At 43.4% G+C, this 23999-nt stretch overlaps 2 protein-coding genes across 2 annotated transcripts in view; one reads left to right on the top strand and one right to left on the bottom strand.

Moving 5' to 3' along the window:
* Positions 1–23999, bottom strand: part of FRMD8 (FERM domain containing 8) — a 543310-nt gene that overhangs the window by 449898 nt on the left and 69413 nt on the right. The window lies entirely within an intron of this gene.
* The window catches only part of ANKRD35 (ankyrin repeat domain 35), an 81192-nt gene continuing 68276 nt past the window's right edge, over positions 11084–23999 (top strand). The window contains exon 1 of the mRNA XM_070766554.1: positions 11084–11148. Within this exon, the coding sequence (XP_070622655.1) occupies positions 11110–11148 (39 nt within the window). The 5' untranslated portion in view covers positions 11084–11109. The remainder of the gene's footprint in view (positions 11149–23999) is intronic.

Raw genomic sequence — 23999 nt, 5'->3', positions numbered from 1 at the left:
ACATTTTCAAGCTTTAAGTGTCAATGTATCAAGGCCAATCGTAATTATTAATTTTCAAGTAACTGTCAATTTATCAAGCCCGATCACATAGTTTTGTAGCAAAGCTACTGGATTATAAGGATGACCGGCAAACCCAGGTAATTTTCCTTCTGCACACTGATTTCCATTTAGGGCAACAACATCATTTTGGGGGAGCCGAGTGGAATCTAACATACTTTCCCATCTTCATTTTTTTCTCACGTCATAGTTTTTGGCTTACTCTAGAACGAAAAAATCTACACCTAAAGGTCTTTGTGGTCAAGTGAAATTCCCAAATGCAGAGATAATATTAGAGCAGTGATTTTCAACCTTTTTTGAGCCGCGGCACATTTTTTACATTTACAAAACCATGGGGCACAGTGGGGGGGGGGGGCTAAAAAAAGCTTGGACAAAAAAATTCTCTCTCTTCCTCCCTTTCGCTCTATTTCCTCTCCCTCTTTCTCTCCCTTCCTCTTTTTTTCTCTCTTCCTTCTTTCCTCTTTTTTGCTCATTCTCTCCCTACCTCCCTCTATGTCTTTTTCCCACCTTCCCTCCCTCTCTCTCTCTTGCTTTCTTTCTTTCTTCCTCTCTCTGTTGCTTTCTTTCTCTCTTTCTCTCTTGCTTTCTTTCTTTCTTGCTCTCTTGCTTTCTTTCTTCCTCTCTCTGTTGCTTTCTTTCTCTCTTTCTCTCTTGCTTTCTTTCTCTTGCTTTCTTTCTTTCTTGCTCTCTCTTGCTTTCTTGCTCTCTCTTGCTTTCTTTCTTTCTTGCTCTCTCTCTTGCTTTCTTTCTCTCTTGCTTTCTTTCTCTTGCTTGCTTTCTCTCTTGTTCTCTTCTCTCTTGCTTGCTTTTTCTCTTGTTTTCTTTCTTTCTCTTTCTCTTTCTTTCTTTCTTTCTCTTGTTTTCTTTCTCTCTCTGACCTTCGCGGCACACCTGACCATGTCTCGCGGCACACTAGTGTGCCACGGCACACTGGTTGAAAAACACTGTATTAGAGGACAAGTAACAGGCTTGTGATGAAAAGATAATTTGCTTGCAAAGAATCTCGGGCAAAGGGTATCGGGTCTAAAAACCCATCCCTAAAAAAATATATATTAATTTTTAAGATGAGGGAGGTAGGACAGATAAAAAGCAGCTGTCTTCCTCACACAGTTAGTAATAACAGATGTGCCATGAGCATTACTTGTGAAAAAGATGCTCAAACTTTAAGCACTAAACTCCTTTATTTTCTGACCTTTCTAGCGAATACATATGTAGATAGTCTTCGACTTATGACCAAAATTGAGCCCAAAATTTCTGTGCTTAAGTGAGGCATCTGTTAAGTGAACCCAGTGTTTCACTTAGTGACGTACATGTTGGGCTCAATTGTCGTAACTTGAGGACGACTTGTATTTTTGTAATCAAATTTCCTTTCCCATGTCCCTCGGGATATTCCCCAGAACACATTTTACTTGCTAAAGAGTGATCAGTTCCAATGTACGTAATACAGTATTATCTCTACTTACGAACTTAATTTGTTCTGTGACCAGGTTCTTAAGTAGAAAAGTTTGTAAGAAGAAGCAATTTTTTCCCCATAGGAATCAATGTAAAAGCAAATAATGCGTGCGATTGGGGAAACCACAGGGAAGGTGGAGGCCCTGCTTCCTCCCAGGAGAGAGGTCCCACGGAGGCTTCTCCCCACCTTTTCTGGTCCGGTTTCCTCCCAGGAGATTCCTAGAGAGGACCCACAGAGGCTTCTCCTCGCCTTTTCCAACCCTGTTTCCTTCAGGAGATTCCTAGAAAGGCCCCACGGAGGCTTCTCCCCACCTTTTCTGGCCATGTTTTCTCCCAGGAGATTCCTAGAGAGGCCCCACGGAGGCTTCTATGGTCCTTGAGAAGAGGCAAAAAAGAACACCCAGTTCTCATCCAGAAAAGTTTTGTAAGTAGAGGTGTTCTTAGGTAGAGGTACCACTGTATGTAGTTTTAAACTCAACTCATCTATTTATAGCCCACTGTTATTATTTGTACAAATAACTCAAGGCAGTATCCAACACATCTTCCATTTCCTTTTCCACAGAACCACAATCCTGCGAGGCTGAAATAGCAATAGCACTTAAGACAGATATACCGCTACATAGTGCTTTACAGCCCTCTCTAAGTAGTTTACCGAGTCAGCCTATTGCCCCCAACAATCTAGGTCCCCATTTTACACACCTCAGAAGGATGGAAGGCTGAGTCAACCTTGAGCCGGTGGTGAGATTTGAACTGCTGAACTACAGCCAGCAGTCAGCAGAATCAGTTTGCAGTACCGCCCTCTTAACCACTGCACCACAAAAAGGCCCAAAGTCACCCAGTCATTTGAAGCCACCTCACTGATTTATAGCCTAGTGCCGTGACGGCGAACCTATGGCATTCTTGCCACAAGTGACACCCAGAGCCATATCGGTGGGCAAGCGAGCTCAGGTCCGGTGTGCATGTTCGTACCAGCCAGCTAATTTTTGGGCCTTCAGGGCTTACTAGGAGTTGGGAAACAGACCTTTTTCAGCCTTTATAAGGGGTGAGGAAGGGCCGTTTTTTACTCTCTCCAAACTACGGAGCCTTTCTAGGAGCCTGGGAAGGGTGAAAACGGCCTTCACCACCACCTTAAGGTCCTCAAGAGGCTGGAAATGTTCCATTTGCCAACTTCCGGTCGAACCAGAAGTTCTGGTTTTGGGGGTTTTTTCCCTGCTCTCTCTAGGCTCCAGAGTTTTTCTAGGGGCCTGGGGAGGGAAAAAGGCCTCCTCCACCCGGAGGCCAGAAATGGCCCGTTTCCCAACTTGAAGAAGTTGGCAAATAGGCCATTTATTTCCTCTGGAGGGCCTCGGGCCTCCCCGGGCTCCTAGAAAATGCCCCCCCTGAGGCCCTCCGGAGGCCAGAAATGGCCTATTTGCCAATTTCTTCAAGTTGGGAAATGGGCCATTTCTGGCCTCCAGAGGGCCTCATGGGGGAGGGAGGCCATTTTCGCCCACCCCAGGCTCCTAAAAAGGCCCTGAAAGCCTGAGGAAAACAAAAAATGGGTGTGACATCGTGTGCTTGGGGGGGGGGAGGGGGTTGTCATCCACAAATACGTGAGGATGGGCGCATGGAATTATGGATGTGGACACACATGCACGTGCCCCCTCCGCACCCCCCCTTTTTGGCACGTGAACTAAAAATGTTCGCCATCATTGGCCTACTGCCTTAACCACTAGTCCAAACCTGCTCCATTTGGAACAAAAAAAATTAAAACAAAATCATTTTAAACAGTTTAAGTTAAGTTATTGGATTTGTATGCCGTCCTGAGTCTACGGAGAGGGGTGGCATACAAATCCAATAAATAATAATAATAATAATAATAATAATAATAACAACAACAACAACAACAACAACAATAATAAAAACATTTAAAACAAAAAGTCCATAACATGTAGTGGCATCAACGAGGCAAAAGCCATATCTGTGCAGGAAAAGTTGCTTTAGCTTCAGTATCTGCTCCGTCCAATGTACGTTTTATATTTGCAATCAATAGATAAGGTTGATATGTGAAGTGTCAGTCAACTCGTGTCATTTGGAAATTGTAATCCGCAGGACCGACGAACCCAGTCAATTGTGGTTTATCCTGTAAGCATCTAACCATAATCCAATATACTGTGCAACCTCAGAAGAAACATAAAAGTCCTCTAATTCTTTTAAGTAAGTTCAGGAGTTGCCCTAAACTTTAACTGTTGTTGGCTTGAGTGAAAAGATGTGACTTGTAGCTGCAATGACTGAATTCAACCAATAGATGGCGGAGCGATCCACAGTTTTAGCATTTTTAGAGCTGACTGGGAAATGTTTTGACTGATTCCTTTTGAGACATACCTGTAATTTAAATCTATATTTTATTTTATTTTTATATTTTTATTTAATTGATTTAATTTAATTTTTTTTTTATTTTATGTTATATTATTTATTGTTGATTTGTTGATTTATTTCGATTTATAGGCCGCCCTTCTCCTCGCAGACTCAGGGCAGGCTCACAATGGTAAAAAATAGACACAGTAAATTAATATTTTTTTAAAAAAATAATGTACCGTATTTCCTATATCTCCTATACCTTTCTTCTATTCCTATATCTCTACTTCTATTCTTTCATTGATATGTTCTCTTATTATATCTTCTTTTCTATTATTTGTTAGATATATTTTACTATGAGTATCTCCTCTATAACCTTCATCATGTATTTTACTATGTGTATATAGATATATACCCACTAAAACCCTCATTGTGTATTGGACAAAATAAATAAATAAAATAAAATAAATATTTATTTTTATAGCAATAGCATTTAAACTTACATACTGTAATGTCCCAGGCGTCTGTAGAGGGCAGCAGTGAGTTGAGCAGGTTAAATGTTCATTGGTTAGAAGCCTTGACAACAGGCTCTCATTGGTTAGCTGTTGGTTGGAAAAGTTACCTCAGGAATTTGCCTAGTTGTATTCTTGTTACTTCCAATAAACATAATTCCAGTGCTGTATTCAAGTGGTCTTGGTGGAATCTTACATATGCTGCTTCACTTAGATACTGTATTTCTTTTACAACCCTTTCTAAGCGGTTTACAGTCAGCCTCTTGCTGAGTCAACCTTGAGTCAGTGGTGAGATTTGAACTGCTGATTTACAGCTAGCAGTTAGCTGAAGTAGCCTGCAGTGTTGGACTCTTAACCACTGTGCCACCCCGGCTCTTAATTTATTTTTCTGCTGAGCAAGTGCAGGAGCCAAGTTTCTGGCACTGTGCGTGTGGTCGCCATTTTGTTTTCAGGGTTGTTTAAAAAAAATATAAAAAATGGCAATGTGCAGTACAGTGATCCCTCGAGTATCGCGAGGGTTACGTTCCAAGACCCCTCGCGATACTCGATTTTTCGCGATATAGTGGTGCGGAAGTAAAAACACCATCTGCGCATGAGTGCCGTTTTTCCATGGCCGCGCATGCGCAGATGGTGGAGTTTGCGTGGGCGGTGGGGAAGACCCAGGGAAGGTTTCTTCGGCCGCCCAGCAGCTGATCTGCTCGGCAGCGCCGCAGCAGCGAGGAGCCGAAGATTGGGGTTTCCCCGCCGCCCACGCAAAGGGGAAACCCCGATCTTCGGCTCCTCGCTGCTGCGGCGCTCCCGAGCAGATCAGCTGCTGGACGGCCGAAGAAACCTTCCCTGGGTCTTCCCCGCCGCCCACGCAAAGGGGAAACCCCGATCTTCAGCTCCTCGCTGCTGCCCGCCCGCCGCTCGCCCGCCTGCCCGCCGCCCGCCGCTCGAGAGCAAGAGAGGGAGAGATAGAGAAAGAGAGAGAAGGAAAGAAAGAGATGAGAGAGGGAGGAAGAGAGTGTGAGAGAGGAAGAAGCAAGATAGAGAAAGAGAGAGAGAAAGAAAGATGAGAAAGGAAGAGAGTGACGTCATCGGGTGGGAAAAATCGCGATATAGTGTTTCGCGAAGATCGAGATTGCGAAAATCGAGGGATCACTGTACATGCGAACCCAAAGGTAAATTAGGTAAATTAGAACCCACCCCTGGCTCTGTGTGAGAGACCCGGCATAGGGAGCTGCCAGGCGTACAAGTAGAATGAAAACTGCACTCTCGGTGCAGAAGATGGCCAGCAGAATCTGCAACGGAATTAAGAGACGGGACTGTCTTCTGCCACACGAATCCCAGAGACTGGTTAGGTCCCACAGAGTTGGCCTTCTCTGGGTCCCGTCAACTAAACAATGTTATTTGGCGGGACCCAGGGGAAGAGCCTTCTCTGTGGCGGCCCCGACCCTTTGGAACCAACTCCCCCCGGATATCAGGGTTGCCCCCACCCTCCTTGCCTTTTGTAAGCTCCTTAAAACCCACCTCTGTCATCAGGCATGGGGGAATTGAGACTTTCCCTTCCCTCTAGGCTTATAAAATTAATGCATGGTATGTCTGTTTGTATGATTGGTCTCTTAAATTGGGTTTTTTAAAATTACTTTTTATATTAGATTTGTTATATTTGTCTTTTTTACTGCTGTTAGCCGCCCCGAGTCTGCGGAGAGGGGCGGCATACAAATCTAATTAATAAATAAATAAAATAATAAATAAAGGAAGAAGAACCAATCTGGGGTGAATAAGGGGAGCCGGGAGGGGGGGGGACACATAATAGCAGCATTCCAGTATTTGAAGGGTTGCCATAAAGAAGAGGGAGGTTGACTTATTTTCCAAAGCACCAGAAGATAAGAGAAGAAACAATGGATGGAAACTAATCAAGGAGAGAAGCAACCTGGAATGAAGGAGAACTTTCCTAACAATTAACCAGTGGAACAGTTTGCCACCAGAAGTGGTGGGTGCTCCATCACTGGGAGCTTGTAAGAAGAGACTGGATAGAAGTTTGTTTGTTTGTTTGTTTGTTTGTTTGTTTGTTTATGTATGTATGTATGTATGTATGTATGTATGTATGTATGTATGTATGCATGTACGTATTTATTTATGTATTTATGTATTTATGTATGTATTTATTTATTTATTTATTTATTTATTTATTTATTGTTAGAGTTGGAAGGGACCATGCGGGTCATCAAGTCCAACCCCCTGCCTAAGCAGGAACCCTATAGCATCCCAGCCAAATGGCAGTCCAATTTCCTCTTAAAAATGTCCAGAGTATTGGAGTTCACAACGTCCACTGGTAGGTTGTTCCACTGGTTGATCATTCTGACCGTCAGGAAGTTCTTCCTTATTTCCAGGTTGAATCTCTCCTTGGTCAGCTTCCAGCCGTTGTTCCTCGTCCGGCCCTCCGGTGCCCTGGAGAATAAAGTGATCCCCTCCTCTCTGTGGCAACCCCTCGTATACCTGTAGACTGCTATCATGTCCGCTCTGGCCCTCCTTTTCTCTAGGCTATCCATGCCCAGTTCCCACAGTCTCTCTTCGTAAGTCTTGGTTTCTAGACCCCTGATCATTTTGGTTGCTCTTTTCTGCACCTTCTCCAGAGTTTCAATGTCTTTTTTGAAGTGTGGTGACCAGAACTGAACACAGTACTCCAGGTGTGGTCTGACCAGGGCGTAGTAGAGTGTTATGAAGACTTCCCTGGTCTTGGAGTGTATTCCCCTGTTGATGCAGCTTAGGATTGTATTGGCTTTTTTGGCTGCTGCTGCACATTGTTGGCTCATGTTTAGTTGATTATCCACCAAGACTCCGAGATCTCTTTCGCCGTTGCTACTTGTCCAGGATGGTATAGGATTGTGATGGTGAATCTATGGCACACGTGCCACAGGTGGCACACGGAGCCATATCACAGGGCAGGCACGACTTTGCCATGTTTCAGCTCCAGCGTGCATGTTTGGGAAAGGCCATTTTGTCCCCTGGACGCTTCAGGGAAGCTTCCCTGAAGCCCCGGAGGCAAAAAACAAACAAACCCCAAAGGACAAACCAGAAGCTTGGAGAAAGGAACTTCCAGTTTGTTGTTGTGCTGTTTGTTGAATTCTGGAGGGTTCAAGGAAGCTTCCTGAAGCCCCAGAGTGCCAAAAAACAGCACAATGGACAAACAGGAAGTGCATTACCCCGAACTTCCGGTTGCCTGTTTGGGCATTTTTTTCACCTACCAGGCTTCAGAAAAGGCCTGTGTTTGGGCAGTGGGAGAGTACACATGTTTGTGTGGGGAAAGGGTTGTGCACATGTACACATATGCTAGCACACCCTTATTTATTTATTTATTTATTTATTTATTTATTTATTTATTTATTTATTTAGTTAGTTAGTTAGTTAGTTAGTTAGTTAGTTAGTCCAATACACAATACATATTGAAGAGAATAGACATGAAGTATTATATATAACCAGAAGATATAAAAATAGAGGAGAAGATATATGAAAGGAAGAAAAGAGATATGAGATATGAGATAAAGGAAAGACAATTGGACAGGGGACGGAAGGCACACTAGTGCACTTATGTACGCCCCTTACTGACCTCTTAGGAACCAGAAGAGGTCAATCGTGGATAGTCTAAGGGATAAATGTTGGGGGTTAGGGGTTGACACTACTGAGTCCGGTAATGAGTTCCACGCTTCGACAACTCGATTGCTGAAGTCATATTTTTTTACAGTCAAGCTTGGAGCGATTAATATTAAGTTTGAATTTGTTGCGTGCTCTTGTGTTGCTGTGGTTGAAGCTGAAGTAGCCATTGACAGGCAGGACGTTGCAGCGTATGATCTTGTGGGCAATACTTAGATCGTGTTTTAGGCGTCGTAGTTCTAAGCTTTCTAGACCTAGGATTGATAGTCTGCTTTCGTAGGGTATTCTGTTTCAAGTGGAGGAGTGAAGGGCTCTTCTGGTGAAGTATCTTTGGATGTTTTCAAGGGTGTTGATGTCCGAGATGTGCCCCCTTTTGACACATGCCCCCTTTTGGCACACGAATCAAAAAAGGTTTGCCATCACTGGTCTAGGATCTCCCGCTTGAGCATGGGGTTGGACTAGATGACCCCCAAGATCCCTTCCAACACTGTTATTCCGTTTCCTTCTTCAGAAAATCTCAATTGCCTCTGGCAAAGATCTTCTTGTAACATACGCATTCCAGTCTGGAGACGGTACGTGCAGAATTCAGACCGGCTTTTGGTTTTCTAAAATCAAGTTTCTAGACCTTAAGGGGAGAGTGGTGTCAGAGGCCTTAAGAAATCTCAGAGGCCAAAGAAAGAGTTGCCCGAAACTGCCTGCAGGAAAAAAAAATTATTCATGGATTGCACAAAGGAGTATCGGCTTCCGGTCCTCTAGCATTGGCCGGCAAACAGAGGAGCTGCATCCGACACTTGGAAACAGGACCGCAATGGTGTGTGTGTGTGTCTTTGTGTGTCAAGCAAAGCAGCAACAGCAGAGATCAGACATCTCCTTAAAAAGCCAGATGAAAGCGAAGATTGGAGACAGAAGCAATATTCCAGTGTTTGAGGGGCAGCCACAAACAAAAGGGGGGTCAAATTATTCTCCAAAGCGCCAGAAGGCTGAACAAGAAACAATGGATGGAGATTAATCCAGGAGAGAAGCAACCTGAAATGAAGGAGCAATTTCCTAACAGAGAGGACAATTAACCGGTGGAACTGCTTGCCACCAGAAGTTGTGGGTGCTCCATCACAAGAGATTAGACAGGTATTTGTCTGGAATGCTGTAGGGTTTCCTGCTTGAACACGGGGTTGGAATAGAAGACCTCCAAGATCCCTTCCAGCTCTATTCTGATCAATAGATCCTGAAGTGCATTCCGAGGCCCCCTAAACATCTGGGGATGGGATTCCCGGAGCAGGTTTTTTGAAGATCCAGGAGCAGGCGTCTCCGGAATGGCTTTGAGCAGCCCCTGATCCAGGTGTATCCCAGGTATTTTTCTCAATGTTTCTTAACTTTTCTTTTCTGCAAGGCAACAGAAGCAAAAAAAAATCCCTGAAGAATTCCAAGAGCCAAGTGGGACAATGAACTAGAAAACCCCCAAGGTCCCTTCCTACTATATTCTGCTAGATAGATGATAGACAGACAGACAGAGAGACAGGAAGGCAGACAGACAGATGAAAGATATAGGTAGGTAGGTAGGTAGGTAGGTAGGTAGGTAGATAGATAGATAGATAGATAGATTATTATTATTATTATTATTATTATTATTATTTATTAGATTTGTATGCCGCCCCACTCCGAATATAGATAGATAGATAGATAGATAGATAGATAGATAGGTATATTATTATTATTATATTATTATTATTATTATTATTATTATTATTATTATTTATTAGATTTGTATGCCGCCCCACTCCGAAGACTCGGGGCGGCTCACAACAGTAATAGGAACAATATAACAGTGAAACAAATCTAATATTAAAATAAAACATATCTAAAACCCCAACAATTTAAAACCATACAACACATACATACCAAACAAAATATAAAAGCCTGGGGGAGGATATCTCAGTTCCCCCATGCCTGGCGATAAAGGTGGATCTTGGGTAATTTGCGAAAGACAAGGAGGGTGGGGGCCGTTCTAATCTCTGGGGGGAGTTGATTCCAGAGGGCCGGGGCTGCCACAGAGAAGGCTCTTCCCCTGGGGCCTGCCAAACGACATTGTTTGGTTGACGGGACCTGGAGAAGGCCAACTCTGTGGGACCTCATCGGCCGCTGGGATTCGTGCGGTAGAAGGTGGTTCTGGATGGATGGATGGATAGATAGATAGATAGATAGATAGATAGATAGATAGATAGAAAGATAGAGGTAGGTAGGTAGGTAGGTAGATAGATAGATAGATGATAGATAGATAGATAGATAGATAGAAAGATAGAGATATGTAGGTAGGTAGGTAGATAGATAGATAGATAGATAGATAGATAGATAGATAGATAGATGATAGATAGATAGATAGATAGATAGATAGATAGATAGATAGATAGATAGATAGATAGACAGACAGACAGACAGACAGAAAGATAGATTGATAGCAATAAGACAGACGGACAGACAGACAGACATGAAATTGGTAGATAGATAGCAATAGATAGATAGACAGCCAGACAGATGAAAGATAGATAGGTATGTAGGTAGGTAGGTAGGAGATAGATGGATGGATGGATGGATAGATAGATAGCCCGAGAGTTAATTATTGCACTGCAAGAACCTTTGCAAATCTTGTCCTGGTCTTTCCCCGCATCTGGGATGGAGGATTTGCAGAGCTGCAGCTATGAATCGTGACTTTTTCTCTTGGGTCCCATTGATGGTTACTTACAGGAGGAGAGAGCCGAAAGAGGAGGAGGAGGAGGGTGGGTCCGAAGACGTTCGCTTTCAAGTGAGGCGACGAGAGAGATTAACCGAGAAGAGCGTCTCTGGGGCATGTCGGGGCCTGGCTGAGTAAGGAAACAGGTGTGCGGGAGGCGCACCTGGCAGGACCAGGCAGCTCCCAGCCGAGGCCCTCAGGCAGCTCAAGCGCGCCCTCCCAGCCACACGGATCGGGATCTCCGAACGGCTGCAGCGCCGGAGATGCGCTCTGACCGGTCCCGAGTTCCTCCTCACCTGGGAGAACCTCTCCTTTCTCCAGAGATGGACTGACCCACCCGTCCGTGTGCCTCCAGCCAGAGCGAGATCCTCGAAGGAAGCAGCCACCATGAAGAAAATGTTCTCCTGTTCCAGCCATCCAGTGGCGGTGAGTAACAACGGCCGCGTCCACCGGATCGACAGGTGGCAGGTTACCCTCCGGTAATTACACCTGATTGTGCCTGTAATTATGCCGCTAAAAAGCAGCAGAAATGTCGAACCTGCGGGCGATAAGAACTTGAGTTTTATCTCTGGTCTCGAATCAAGCTGCTAGTCCTTAAGGTGTCAAATTAAAAAAAAAAGAGCTTGGAAAACCAGAATCTGTGCCAGGGCCCTAAGAGAAGCCGTATGTTTTGAAGTATTGAGGATATGAATTTTAAATGCTTTCCGTAACATAGCTTACTATTGATTAAATTAGATTAGATTATTATTAGAGTTGGAAGGGACCTTGTAGGTCATCTAGTCCAACCCCCCGAAGCAGGAGACCCCACACCATTTCTGACAGTCTCTTCTTGAAAGCCTCCAGGGATGAAGCTCCCACAACTTCTGAGGGCAACTTCTGTTCCATGGGTTGATGGTTTTCATTGTCAGGAAATTCCTCCTTATCTCCAGGTGGTTTCTCTCCTAATTAGTTTCCATCCATTGCTTCTTGTCTGGCCTTTGGGTGCTTTGGAGAATAGCTTGACCCCCTTCCACCTCTCTGGGGCAGCCCCTCAAATATTGGAAGGTGCTCTCCTGTCTCCCCTGGTCCTTCTCGTCCCTAGACCAGCCAAGCCCAGTTCCTGCAACCGTTCTTCATCTTGTTTTAGCCTCCAGTGCCCAAATCATCCTGGTGGCTCTCCTCTGCACTTTCTCTAGAGTTTCAATGTCATTTTTGTAGTGTGTTGACCAAAACTGGATGCAGTACTCTAGGTGTGGCCTTACTAAGGCTTTCGGGAGTGATATTAGTAACCTCCCTAGTCCTTGATTGTATCTCTCTATTCATGAAATTTAGGATTGCATTGGCTTTTTTGGCTGCTGCTGCACTATCTATCTATCTATCTATCTATCTATCTATCTATCTATCTACCTACCTACCTACCTACCTACCTACCTCGCTTTCTCTCTATATCTATATACTGTATCTATTTATTTATTTATCTAGCTACCTGCCTACCTACCTACATATCTCTCTTTCTCTATATATCTATATCTATATACTGTATCTATCTACCTACATATATCTCTTTCTCTATATATCTATATCTATATACTGTATCTATCTACCTACCTATCTACCTACATACCTATCTCTCTTTCTCTATATATCTATTATATACTGTTTCTACCTACCTACCTACCTACCTACATATCTCTCTTTCTCTATATATCTATATACTGTATCTATCTACCTACCTACCTATCTCTCTTTCTCTATATATCTATATCTATATACTGTATCTACCTACCTACCTACCTACCTACCTACATATCTCTTTCTCTATATATCTATATCTATATACTGTATCTATCTATCTATCTATCTATCTATCTATCTATCTATCTATCTCTATCTATCTATCTATCTATCTATCTATCTATCTATCTAATCTATCTATCTATCTACCTACCTACCTACCTACCTACCTATCTCTCTTTCTCTATATATCTATATCTATATACTGTATCTATCTACCTACCTACCTACCTACCTACATATCTCTCTTTCTCTATATATCTATATCTATATACTGTATCTATCTACCTACCTACATATCTCTTTCTCTATATATCTATATCTATATACTCTATCTATCTACCTACCTACCTACCTACATATCTCTTTCTCTATATATCTATATCTATATACTCTATCTATCTATCTATCTATCTATCTATCTATCTATCTACATATCTCTCTTTCTCTATATATCTATATCTATATACTGTATCTATCTACCTACCTACCTACCTACATATCTCTCTTTCTCTCTATATCTATATACTGTATCTATCTACCTACCAACCTATCTACCTACATATCTCTCTTTATATATCTATATCTACATACTGTATCTATCTATCTATCTATCTATCTATCTATCTATCTATCTATCTATCTATCTATCTATCTATCTATCTATCTATCTAATCCATCTATCATCTACCTATTCTGTCTGTCTGTCTATCTATCTACTGATATTTATATGCCGCCCAACTCCAACAGGACTCTTGGCTTCTCACAACAATCACAGCAACTAAAAAGCAATATAAAAACGTAACAACAATAGAAAACAGCAAATAGCATAAAAATCACATAAATAACCCTTAAAAAGCCATGCATACACTCAGTCATTCCTTAGTCCCATGCGTGCTGGAAAAGCCAGGTCTTAATGGCTTTCTGGAAGACAGGTAGGCAGGGGAGGGTACAGATATCTGGAGAAAGTTGATTCCAAAGGGTCGGAGCCACCACAGAGAAGGCCCTTCCCTGCAGCCCTGCTATCACACATTGTATGGTGGTCGGAACCCGGAGAAGGCTGACCCTGTGGGCCCTTATTGGGTGCTGAGAGGTAGGAGGCAGAAGGCAGTCTGGCCCGGAGCCATTTAGGGCTTTAAAGGTAATAACCAACACCTTTAATTGCATCCGGAGACAGACAGAGGGAGTAGTTAAGGGCAGGCAGGTAATTTGTTCTTCCTCAAGCTGTAGTTTTTAATCTTACTTCAGAGCAATAGCAATATAGCATTTAGACTTAATACAGGTAGTCCCCGACCGCCGATTGAATTTGAGCCCCAAATTTACGTTGCTGAGTGAGGAAAAACTCTTCTCGCTCCAAACGATAATTTCAAGTTCACAAAATATTTTGAAATGGAGATAGTTCAAATTTCATATTGCAAATCCCAGGTCCCGGCTGCAGGCAAAATAGCCCAGATTTATACAATCGGTTATAAATTTTGGGCTCAACGGTGGTCGTAAATCGAGGATTACCTGTCGTTTTAGTTTTCACGGCTCAGTTTTTCAAGTCTGTTTTACTTCTTGGGTTGAAAGTTAACTGTCAACATTAGGGCTCAGTTAGAAGGCACTCTGCACATGGTCAGAGGGACATGGACATATATTCTGGCTGAGATATTCCAAGGTTCAGTCCCAGCTAAGAAAAATCATTGTGAAAATATTGAGTTGGAAGGGACATTGGAGGCCTTCCTTGCTTCCTTCCTTCCTTCCTTCCTTCCTTTTTCCCTTCCTTCCTTCCTTCCTCCCTTCTTCTCTTCTCTTCCTTCTTTCCTCCCTCCCTCTCTCCCTTCCTTCCTGTCCTTCCCTCCTTCTTTCCTCCCTCCCCTTCTCCTTCCTTCCTTTCCCTTCCCTCCTTCCTTCCCCTTCTCCTTCCTTCCTGTCCTTCCCTCCTTCTTTCCTCCCTCCCCTTCTCCTTCCTTCCTTCCTCCCTCCTTCCTTCCCCTTCTCCTTCTTTCCCTCCTTCCTGTCCTTCCCTCCTTCTTTTCTCCCTCCCTTTCTCCTTCCTTCCTTCCTTTTTCCCTTCCTTCCTTTTTCCCTTCCTTCCTTCCTTCCTCCCTTCTTCTCTTCTCTTCCTTCTTTCCTTCCTCCCTCTCTCCCTTCTTTCCTGTCCTTCCCTCCTTCTCTCCTCCCTCCCCTTCTCCTTCCTCCCTCCCTCCTTCCCTACCTTCCATTCCTTTCCCTTCCCTCCCTCCTTCCCCTTCTCCTTCCTTCCTTCCTGTCCTTCCCTCCTTCTTTCCTCCCTCCCTTTCTCCTTCCTTCCTTCCTTCTTTCCTCCTTTTCCTCCCCTTTTCCCAAGTTTTATAAATATGAAGTGAAGTTTTATAAATATGTATAAAGTGAAGTTTTATTAATATGGAGCATAAAGTAAAGTTTTATAAATAAAGGTTTATAAATATGGGGTATAAAGCCAGCAGGCTTCTCTTCCTGAAGACCCTGAGTTGAAGTGACCAAGGGCACAGAATTAAAAGGTTCCCTCGAAGGAGAGGAGCGGAGAGCTCCCCCATTCCTTCCCTCCTCTCATTACAGGGCCATTTCGCCCCATTGGTTAAGCTGGCCTTTTTGTCTCCTTCCCGAATAAAGGGTTTGTCACAGAGACCGTTGAAAACTTGTGCCTTTGAAACGAAAGAGGCTGGGTCAGCTTTCCCAGGCAGAACAAGTCGGGAAACAAAAGGAGCCGATTCCCCTTCTATTGTCAGGCTACAATCACAGAAATCTTGCAGATCTGGAAGGACAAATCGCCCTCGGTCGCTTTTGTACAGTCTGATAACCGAGGGTGGGTTCTTTCTAAATTTACTTCTCTTCCTGTTATGCAAGTGAGGCTCTGTCCTCTTGTAGGTCTAGTTTAATGAAAACAGATGAACAGAGTTGGAAGGAAAGGACCTTGGAGGTCATCAAGTCCAACCCCTGGCCCAAATAGGGGACCTTGCACCACTTCTGACAGATGGCAGATTGGTCACTTCTTGAAGTGGGTCCAGGAGATTGTCAACACTTCTTTGAGGGGGGGTCCTTCCCGGCTCCCTACAAGGAGGTACTCGTGCACCCTCTCCTCAAGAAGCCTTCCCTGGACCCAACCGTACTTAACAACTACCGTCCAGTCTCCAACCTTCCCTTTATGGGGAAGGTTGTTGAGAAGGTGTTGGCGCTCCAGCTCCAGCGGTCCTTGGACGAAGCCGATTATCTAGGCCCTCAACAGTCTGGATTCAAGTCAGGCTACAGCATGGAAACTGCTTTGGTCGCATTGATGGATGATCTCTGGTGGGCCCAGGACAGGGATTTATCCTCTGTCCTGGTGCTTCTTGACCTCTCAGCGGCTTTCGATACCATCGACTATGGTATCCTTCTGTGCCAGCTGGAGGGGTTGGGAGTGGGAGGCACTGTCCTTCAGTGGTTCTCCTCCTTCCTCTCTGGCTGATCGCCGTCAGTGTTAGTGGGGGGTCAGTGATCAACCCCTTGTGGAGTTCCTTGGGTCGGTCCTCTCCCCCCTACTATTTAATATGTACATGAAACCGCTGGGTGAGATCATCCAAGGGCATGGGGTGAGGTATCATCAGTACACAGATGATACCCAGTTGTATATCTCCACCCCATGTCTAGTCGGCGAAGCAGTGGAAGTGATGTGCCGGTGCCTGGAGGCTGTTAGGGTCTGGATGGGTGTCAACAGACTCAAACTCAACCCTGATAAGACGGAGTGGCTGTGGGTCTTGCCTCCCAAGGACAATTCCATCTGTCTGTCCATTACCCGGGGGGGGAATTATTGACCCCCTCAGAGAGGGTTCGCAACTTGGGCATCCTTCTCGATCCACAACTAACATTAGAGAAACATCTTTCAGCTGTGGCGAGGGGGGACGTTTGCCCAGGTTTGCCTGGTGCACTAATTGCAGCCCTATTTGGACCAGGAGTCACTGCTCACAGTCACTCATGCCCTCATCACCTCAAGGCTCGACTACTGCAACCCTCTCTACATGGGGCTACCTTTGAAAAGTGTTTGGAAACTTCAGAACATGCAGAATGCGGCCGGTCGAGCAATCATGGGCCTTCCCAGATACGCCCATGTCTCGTCAACACTCCGCGGCTTGCACTCGCTGCCGATCAGTTTCTGGACACAATTCAAAGTGTTGGCAATAACCTAAAAAGCCCTACATGGCATTGGACCAGAATACATGCGGAACCGCCTTCTACCGCACAAATCCCAGCAACCGATAAGGTCCCACAAATTTGGCCTTCTCTGGGTCCCGTCGACCAAACAATGTCGTTTGGCGAGCCCCAGGGGAAGAGCCTTCTCTGTGGCGGCCCCGGCCCTCTGGAATCAACTCCCCCCGGAGATTAGAACGGCCCGCACCCTCCTTGTCTTTCGCAAATTACTCAAGATCCACCTTTATCGCCAGGCATGGGGGAACTGAGACATCCTCCCGCGGGCTTTTATATTTTATGTTTGGTATGTATGTGTTGTATGGTTTAAAATTGTTGGGGTTTTAGATATGTTTTATTTTAATATTAGATTTGTCTCACTGTTATCTTGTTTTTGTATTACTGTTGTGAGCCGCCCCGAATCTTCGGAGAGGGGCGGCATACAAATCTAATAAATAATAATAATAATAATCAACTCTCCCCAGAGATTCTAATTGCCCACACCCTCCTCGCCTTCCACAAGATGTTGAAGACCCATTTATGTTGTCAGGCATGGGGGGACTAATCCCCCCCTTCTGACTTGTAGCATTTGAGTGTGGTGTGATTGTGTAGCATTGATTGTTTTTAGTAATAATGAGTTTTAACTTGTTTTTCTTAATATTAGATTTGTATTGTATTGTATTGTTATTGCTGTTGTGAGCCGCCCCGAGTCCTCGGAGAGGGGCGGCATACAAATCTAAATAATAATAATAATAATAATAATAATAATAATAATAATAATAGTTGTTGTTGTTGTTGTTATTATTATTATTCATAAATTGTGGGAGCTTCATCATTAGATGTTTTCAATAATAATAATAATAATAATAATAATAATAATAATATTGAAAACATCTAGTGATGAAGCTCCCACAATTTATGAATAACGGAATAATAACAAATTAACAGGATTAGAAGGGACCTTGGAGGTCATCTAGTCCAGCCCACCACCCAGGCAGGAGACCCAACACCATTTCTGACTGATGTCAGTCCAGTCTCTTTCTTGAAAGCTTCCAGTGATGAAACTCTCGCAACTTCCGAAGGCAACATCTGTTCCATCCGTTGATTGCTGTCACTGTCAGAAAATTCCTCCTTATTTCCAGGTTAAATCTCTCCTTGGTCAGTTTCCATCCATTCTTCCTTCTCTGGCCTTCGGGTGCTTTGGAGAATAGCCTGACCCCCTTCCTCCTCTCTGGGGCAGCCCCTCAAATATCGGAAGATGCTATTGTGTCTCCCCTGGTCCTTCTCTTCAATAGTCCAGCCAGGCCCAGTTCCTGCAACCGTTCATCACATGTTTTTGTGTCACGTCCCCTAAAGAAAGAAGGACTAGGGATGACATGAAAGCAATCTTCCCATATTTGAGGGGCTGCCATAGAAGAGGAGGAGTCAACCTATTCTGCAAAGCACCCAAAGGCAGGAGAAGAAGCAATGGATGGAAACTAATCAAGGAAAGAAGCAAGGAGGAATATTTCCTAACAGTGAGAACAATCAACCAGTAGAACAGAAGTCACCTTCAGACATTGTTGGTGCTCCATCACTGGAGGGTTTTAAACAAAGACTTGAAAGCTATTCTGATATAAGGTCTCCTCCTTGAGTAGAGGGTTAGACTAGAAGGCCTCTTGGAGGCCCCTTCCAACTCTGTTAATTAATTAATTAATTTATTTATTTATTTATTTATTTATTTATTTGCCGCACGAATCCCAGCGACCAGTTAGGTCCCACAGAGTGGGCCTTCTCCGGGTCCCGTCAACTAAACAATGTCGCTTGGCGGGACCCAGGGGAAGAGCCTTCTCTGTGGCGGCCCCAGCCCTCTGGAACCAACTCCCCCCAGAGATCAGAATTGCCCCCACCCTCCTTGCCTTTCGTAAACTACTTAAAACCCACCTCTGCCGCCAGGCATGGGGGAATTAAGATTTCTTCTCCCCCTAGGCCGTTACAATGGTATGCATGGTATGTGTGTTTGATTTTCTATATTAAGGGGTTTTAATTTGCTTTTAGTATTGGATTATTATTGTATATTGTCTATGATTGCTGTTAGCCGCCCCGAGTTTTCGGAGAGGGGCGGCGTATAAATCCAATAAAACTTGAAACTATTTATTTATTGGACTTATACTCCACCCTTCTCCGGGTTCAGTGCGGCTCACAAACATGTAGAGGAAATACAAAATTAAATTAATTCTAAAGCCCAATTATAAATTGATTTAAAAACCCAGTAATAAAGCCATGTAAACATATTTATTCATACCACAATTGTACTGACTTCGGGAGCAGTTGTTAAAGGTCAACGGCCCCAAGCCTGCCAGCAAAGGTGAGTTTTTAAAGCCTTCCGGTAGGCCAGGAGAGTGGAGGCAGTAGGAATCTCCAGGGGGGAGTTGGTTCCAGAGGGTTGGAGCCACCACAGAAAAGGCCCTTCCCCTGGGTCCCGCCAGACGGCATTGCTTGACTGATGGGACTTGGAGAAGGCCGTGAGGATGGAGACGGTCCTGTAGGTAACCTGGTCCTAAGCCATGAATTGCGTGGACTTTGATGGGAAAGCTGGACAGTCATCTTATCGGCAGTGAAGGGCTACCAAAATTTTTACTGCCATGCTGTGGGTGTGGCTTATTTTGTGGGTGTGGTTTGCTGGCCATGTGACCAGGTAGGAGGACGCCCTGCATTTTCTTTCAACATCTTTCGGTGCAAATTGGGTGCTCTGGGGTGAAGCTCCATTTTCTCTACCCCCCAATCCAGGCAGCAGCCCACCCCTGTCTATCTATCAGACACACTGCAGCAGCTCCTGCACTGAGCAGGGGTTGGACTAAATGACCTCAAAGGCCCCTCTATCTAACCCGTGACCCGAGAACCTCTCTCTCCAGGCACAAGAGCAGGTTCCCTTCTGATCTCTTGAGAACCGAATGACCCGGGAGAGGGACCAACGCCCAGCCTTCCCTTCTCTCAGCATAATTTGGGCCGGGTGTGTGGCCTTGCGCAAGCTCCCCTCCGACGGCAACAGGGCGTGTGGCTTTGTCACGCAGTGTCTTCACAACCTGACCCAGCCAGCGCTTCACTTCCCCAGAAACTGATTTGCTTGCCAAAGCAAACAACGGGGAGGGAAGGCACAACCGAGGCTCCAGAGGGAGGATGGGCATTGGGCCAAGGGCACCGGGGAACGGGGGGGGGGAGAGGCCAAGGGGGGGAAGGGAGAGTCCCTGGGCAGCAAGGCTGAGTTGGGGCTGAAAAGTGCCCCAAAAGGGCAGCCTAGACTGGGATTTAAGCTCCGGAATAATAATAATAATAATAATAATAATAATAATAATAATAATAATAATAACAACAACAACAACAACAACAACAACAACAACATGAATCCCAACGACCAATTAGGTCCCACAGAGTTGGCCTTCTCCGGGTCCCGTCAACTAAACAATGTCGTATGGCGAGTCCCAGGGGAAGAGCCTTCTTTGTGGCGGCCCCGACCCTCTGGAACCAGCTCCCCCCTGAGATTAGAATTGCCCCCCCCTCCTTGCCTTTCGTAAACTCCTTAAAACCCACCTCTGCCGTCAGGCATGGGAGAACTGAGATAACTTCCCCAGGCCTATATTGTTTATGTATGGTGTGCATGTTTTTAAATTATGGGTTTTTAGTTTAAATTATTAGATTTGTATTACATTGTTTTGCCACTATTGTTGTGAGCCGCCCCGAGTCTACGGAGAGGGGCGGCATACAAATTTAATTAAATAATAATAATAATAATAATAATAATAATAATAATAATAATAGGAAAATAAACACAAGAATAAGGGGACACAATCGGAAGTTAGTTGGGGGAAAGATCAAAAGCAACATGAGAAAATATTATTTCACTGAAAGAGTAGTAGATCCTTGGAACAAACTTCCAGCAGACGTGGTAGATAAATCCACAGTAACTGAATTTAAACATGCCTGGGATAAACATATATCCATTGTAAGATAAAATACAGGAAATAGTATAAGGGCAGACTAGATGGACCATGAGGTCTTTTTCTGCCGTCAGTCTTCTATGTTTCTATGTTTCTATCTTTGCGGTCAGGCAAAGAACTGGTGGGATCATAAGCCCGAAACAGTGGTCAAAAATGAGCAAACAAAACTACTATAACTAATATAATGTAATGTAATATAATATATAATATATAATATATAATATATAATATATAATATATAATATATAATATATAATATATAATATATAATATATAATATATAATATATAATATATAATATATAATATATAATATATAATATATAATATATAATATATAATATATAATATATAATATATAATATATAATATATAATATATAATATATAATATATAATATATAATATATAATATATAATAATATATAATATATAATAATATATAATATATAATATATAATAATATATAATATATAATATATAATATATAATATATAATATATAATATATAATATATAATAATATATAATAATATATAATACATAATACATAATATAATATAATATAATAATAAAAAGAAAACCTTAGCCAATATCAGGATCTTAAAATCTAAAAATTGAACTACAACGACTCTGGCATAAATCAGTACAGGTGGTCCCAGTGGTAATCAGCCAGTATTTGAAAACAAGAAACATTGACAAAATCACGATCTGTCAGTTGCAAAAGGCCACCGTACTTGAATCTGCGCACATCATACGGAAATACATCACACAGTCCTAGACGCTTTGGGAAGTGTTCAACTTGTGGCATTGTGATACAAAATCCAGCATATCAGTCTCGTTTGCGTTGTATTACTGTTTTTTTGTGAATAAAATAATAATATAATATAGTATAGTATAATAGAATAGAATAATAGAATATGATAGAATAGAATACAATACAATACAATATAATACAATGCAATAACATAGAATAAAATAAAATGAATAAAGTAAAAATAATAAAATGAAATACAGAATAAAATAAAATAATTAAAAAATTGAAACGAAATATAATACGAAAAATAATAAAAAAATGAAACGGAATAGAATAAAAACACATAAAATATGGAATGAAATAAATATTAAAACAAAAATAGAATAAAATAGAGTAAAATAAAATAGTAAGATAAGGTAAGATAGGATAGATAAGATGATAAAATAATAAAATAAAATAATAAAATAATAAAATAAAACAGACAGAAGAAATATTTGTAACTCCAGGTTGAACTTTAGGGTGCGTTGCATTGATGATGTTACCTAGCTGGGTGATGAAATGTTTTGCGAAAAAACCAGCAAGTTCAGAGACACAAAACAAAACAAAGCAAACCAAAACCAAAACAAAGCGAGACACTGAAACCATCACAAATATGAGTCAGTTGTCAAGCATCCCAATCACATGGATGTGTGTATTTGTGTGCGTGTCTGTGTGAGTGCAGCAATGGTCAGAACTGTGCAAAACCGTCCTAAGTCATTTTTTCCACTACCGTTCTAACCTGGGTCACTAAATGAACTGTTACAAGTCAAGGACCGCCTGTATTTCCTTTCTTTGCAGAGAGACGCAAATTATTTGTCCACCTATTATTTGTCCATGGACAAATTATTTGTCCGTGGTTTAACTTGTCTTGTACCCCTTTGTGTATGTGTGTATGTGTGTAATGAAACATGGTTTGCCCTTAACTATAGATCGCTACATCAGAATTCAGGATCCCATCTTATTTCCCAGTTACTTCTAGTCCCTTCTAGCCTCTACTCCCACAACCGGTTTGATCTTAGCTTGTTGCAAAGCCTGCATCCCACTGAGTGTTCAGCTGTGTGTTGCAGCTGCAAAAAAAATAATGTAATCCTCCGCTGCATTAACAGAGGGATACAATCCATACTACGGGAGGTACTAATACCACTCCATAAAGCTTTAGTAAGGCCACACCTAGAGTATTGAAAAGCGTTCGGAAACTTCAGATCGTGCAGAATGCAGCTGCGAGAGCAATCATGGGCTTCCCCAGGTATACCCATGTTACACCAACACTCCGCAGTCTGCATTGGTTGTCGATCAGTTTCCGGTCACAATTCAAAGTGTTGGTTATGACCTATAAAGCCCTTCATGGCACCGGACCAGAATATCTCAGAGACCGCCTTCTGCTGCACGAATCCCAGCGACCGGTTAGGTGCCACAGAGTGGGCCTTCTCCGGGTCCTGTCAACTAAACAATGTCATTTGGCGGGACCCAGGGGAATAGCCTTCTCTGTGGCGGCCCCGGTCCACTGGAATAATAATAATAATAATAATTTATTAGATTTGTATGCCGCCCCTCTCCGAAGACTCAATGGAACCAATTCCCCCCAGAGATTAGAATTGCCCCCACCCTCCTCACCTTTCGTAAGCTTCTTAAAACCCACCTTTGCCGTCAGGCATGGGGGAACTGAGATACTCTTTCCCCCTAGGCCTTTACAATTTATGCATGGTATGTTTATATGTATGTTTGGTTTTATAATAAGGGTTTTTTAGTTGTTTTAATATTGGATTGTAACATGCTGTTTTTTATCACTGTTGTTAGCCGCCCCGAGTCTATGGAGGGGGGGGGCATACAAATCCAATAAATAATAATAATACTGCATCCGGTTTTGTCACCACATTAAAAAACTAAAGTTGACACTCTAGAAATAGTGCAGAGAAGAGCAACCAGGACGATTAGGAGACTGAAGGCTAAAACATACGAAGAACGGGTTGCAAGAACTGGGCCTGGCTAGTCCAGTGAAGAGAAGAACCAGGGGAGACACAATAGCATCTTCCAATATTTGAGGGGCTGCCACAGAGAGGAGGAAGGGGGTCAAGCTATTTCCCAAGGCCAGACAAGGAATAATGGACGGAAACTGATCAAGGAGAGATTCAATCTGGAAATAAAGAATTGTTCTGGCAATAAGAACAATCAACCCATGGAACAGAAGTTGCCTCCAGAAGTTGTGGGGCAATAACATTAGCATATACTGTACCACTCCACAGTGCTTTAGAGCAGAGGTCCCCAACCGCCGGTCCGTGGACCGGGACCGGGCCATTGGGGTTTTCCAGCCGGTCCGCGGCGCCGCTGCCCTCCCGGCAGAGGACATTATGCAGGACAGGGTGGGGCGTCGGGCAGGGTGGGGAGAATCAGGAGGCTCCTTTGGCGGCTGGGGGCTGCCTGGCTTTGTGATTTTGGCTGGGGGGGAGTTAGGAAGGTCCTACTTCTCCCCCCCCCAGCCAAAAACTCAAAGCCTATCTGCTGGATACGGGCGATGAGCGGGACGAGCGGCGCCGAAGCCAGTGGCTGTGGCAGCTGCTGCAAGAGGCTTCCAC

The sequence above is a fragment of the Erythrolamprus reginae genome, chromosome 13 (genome assembly GCF_031021105.1).
Source record: "Erythrolamprus reginae isolate rEryReg1 chromosome 13, rEryReg1.hap1, whole genome shotgun sequence".
Taxonomy (NCBI): Eukaryota; Metazoa; Chordata; class Lepidosauria; order Squamata; family Dipsadidae; genus Erythrolamprus; species Erythrolamprus reginae.
The sequence above is the reverse complement of the archived record's forward strand: the minus strand, read 5'-3'. Positions and strand labels throughout refer to the sequence as shown.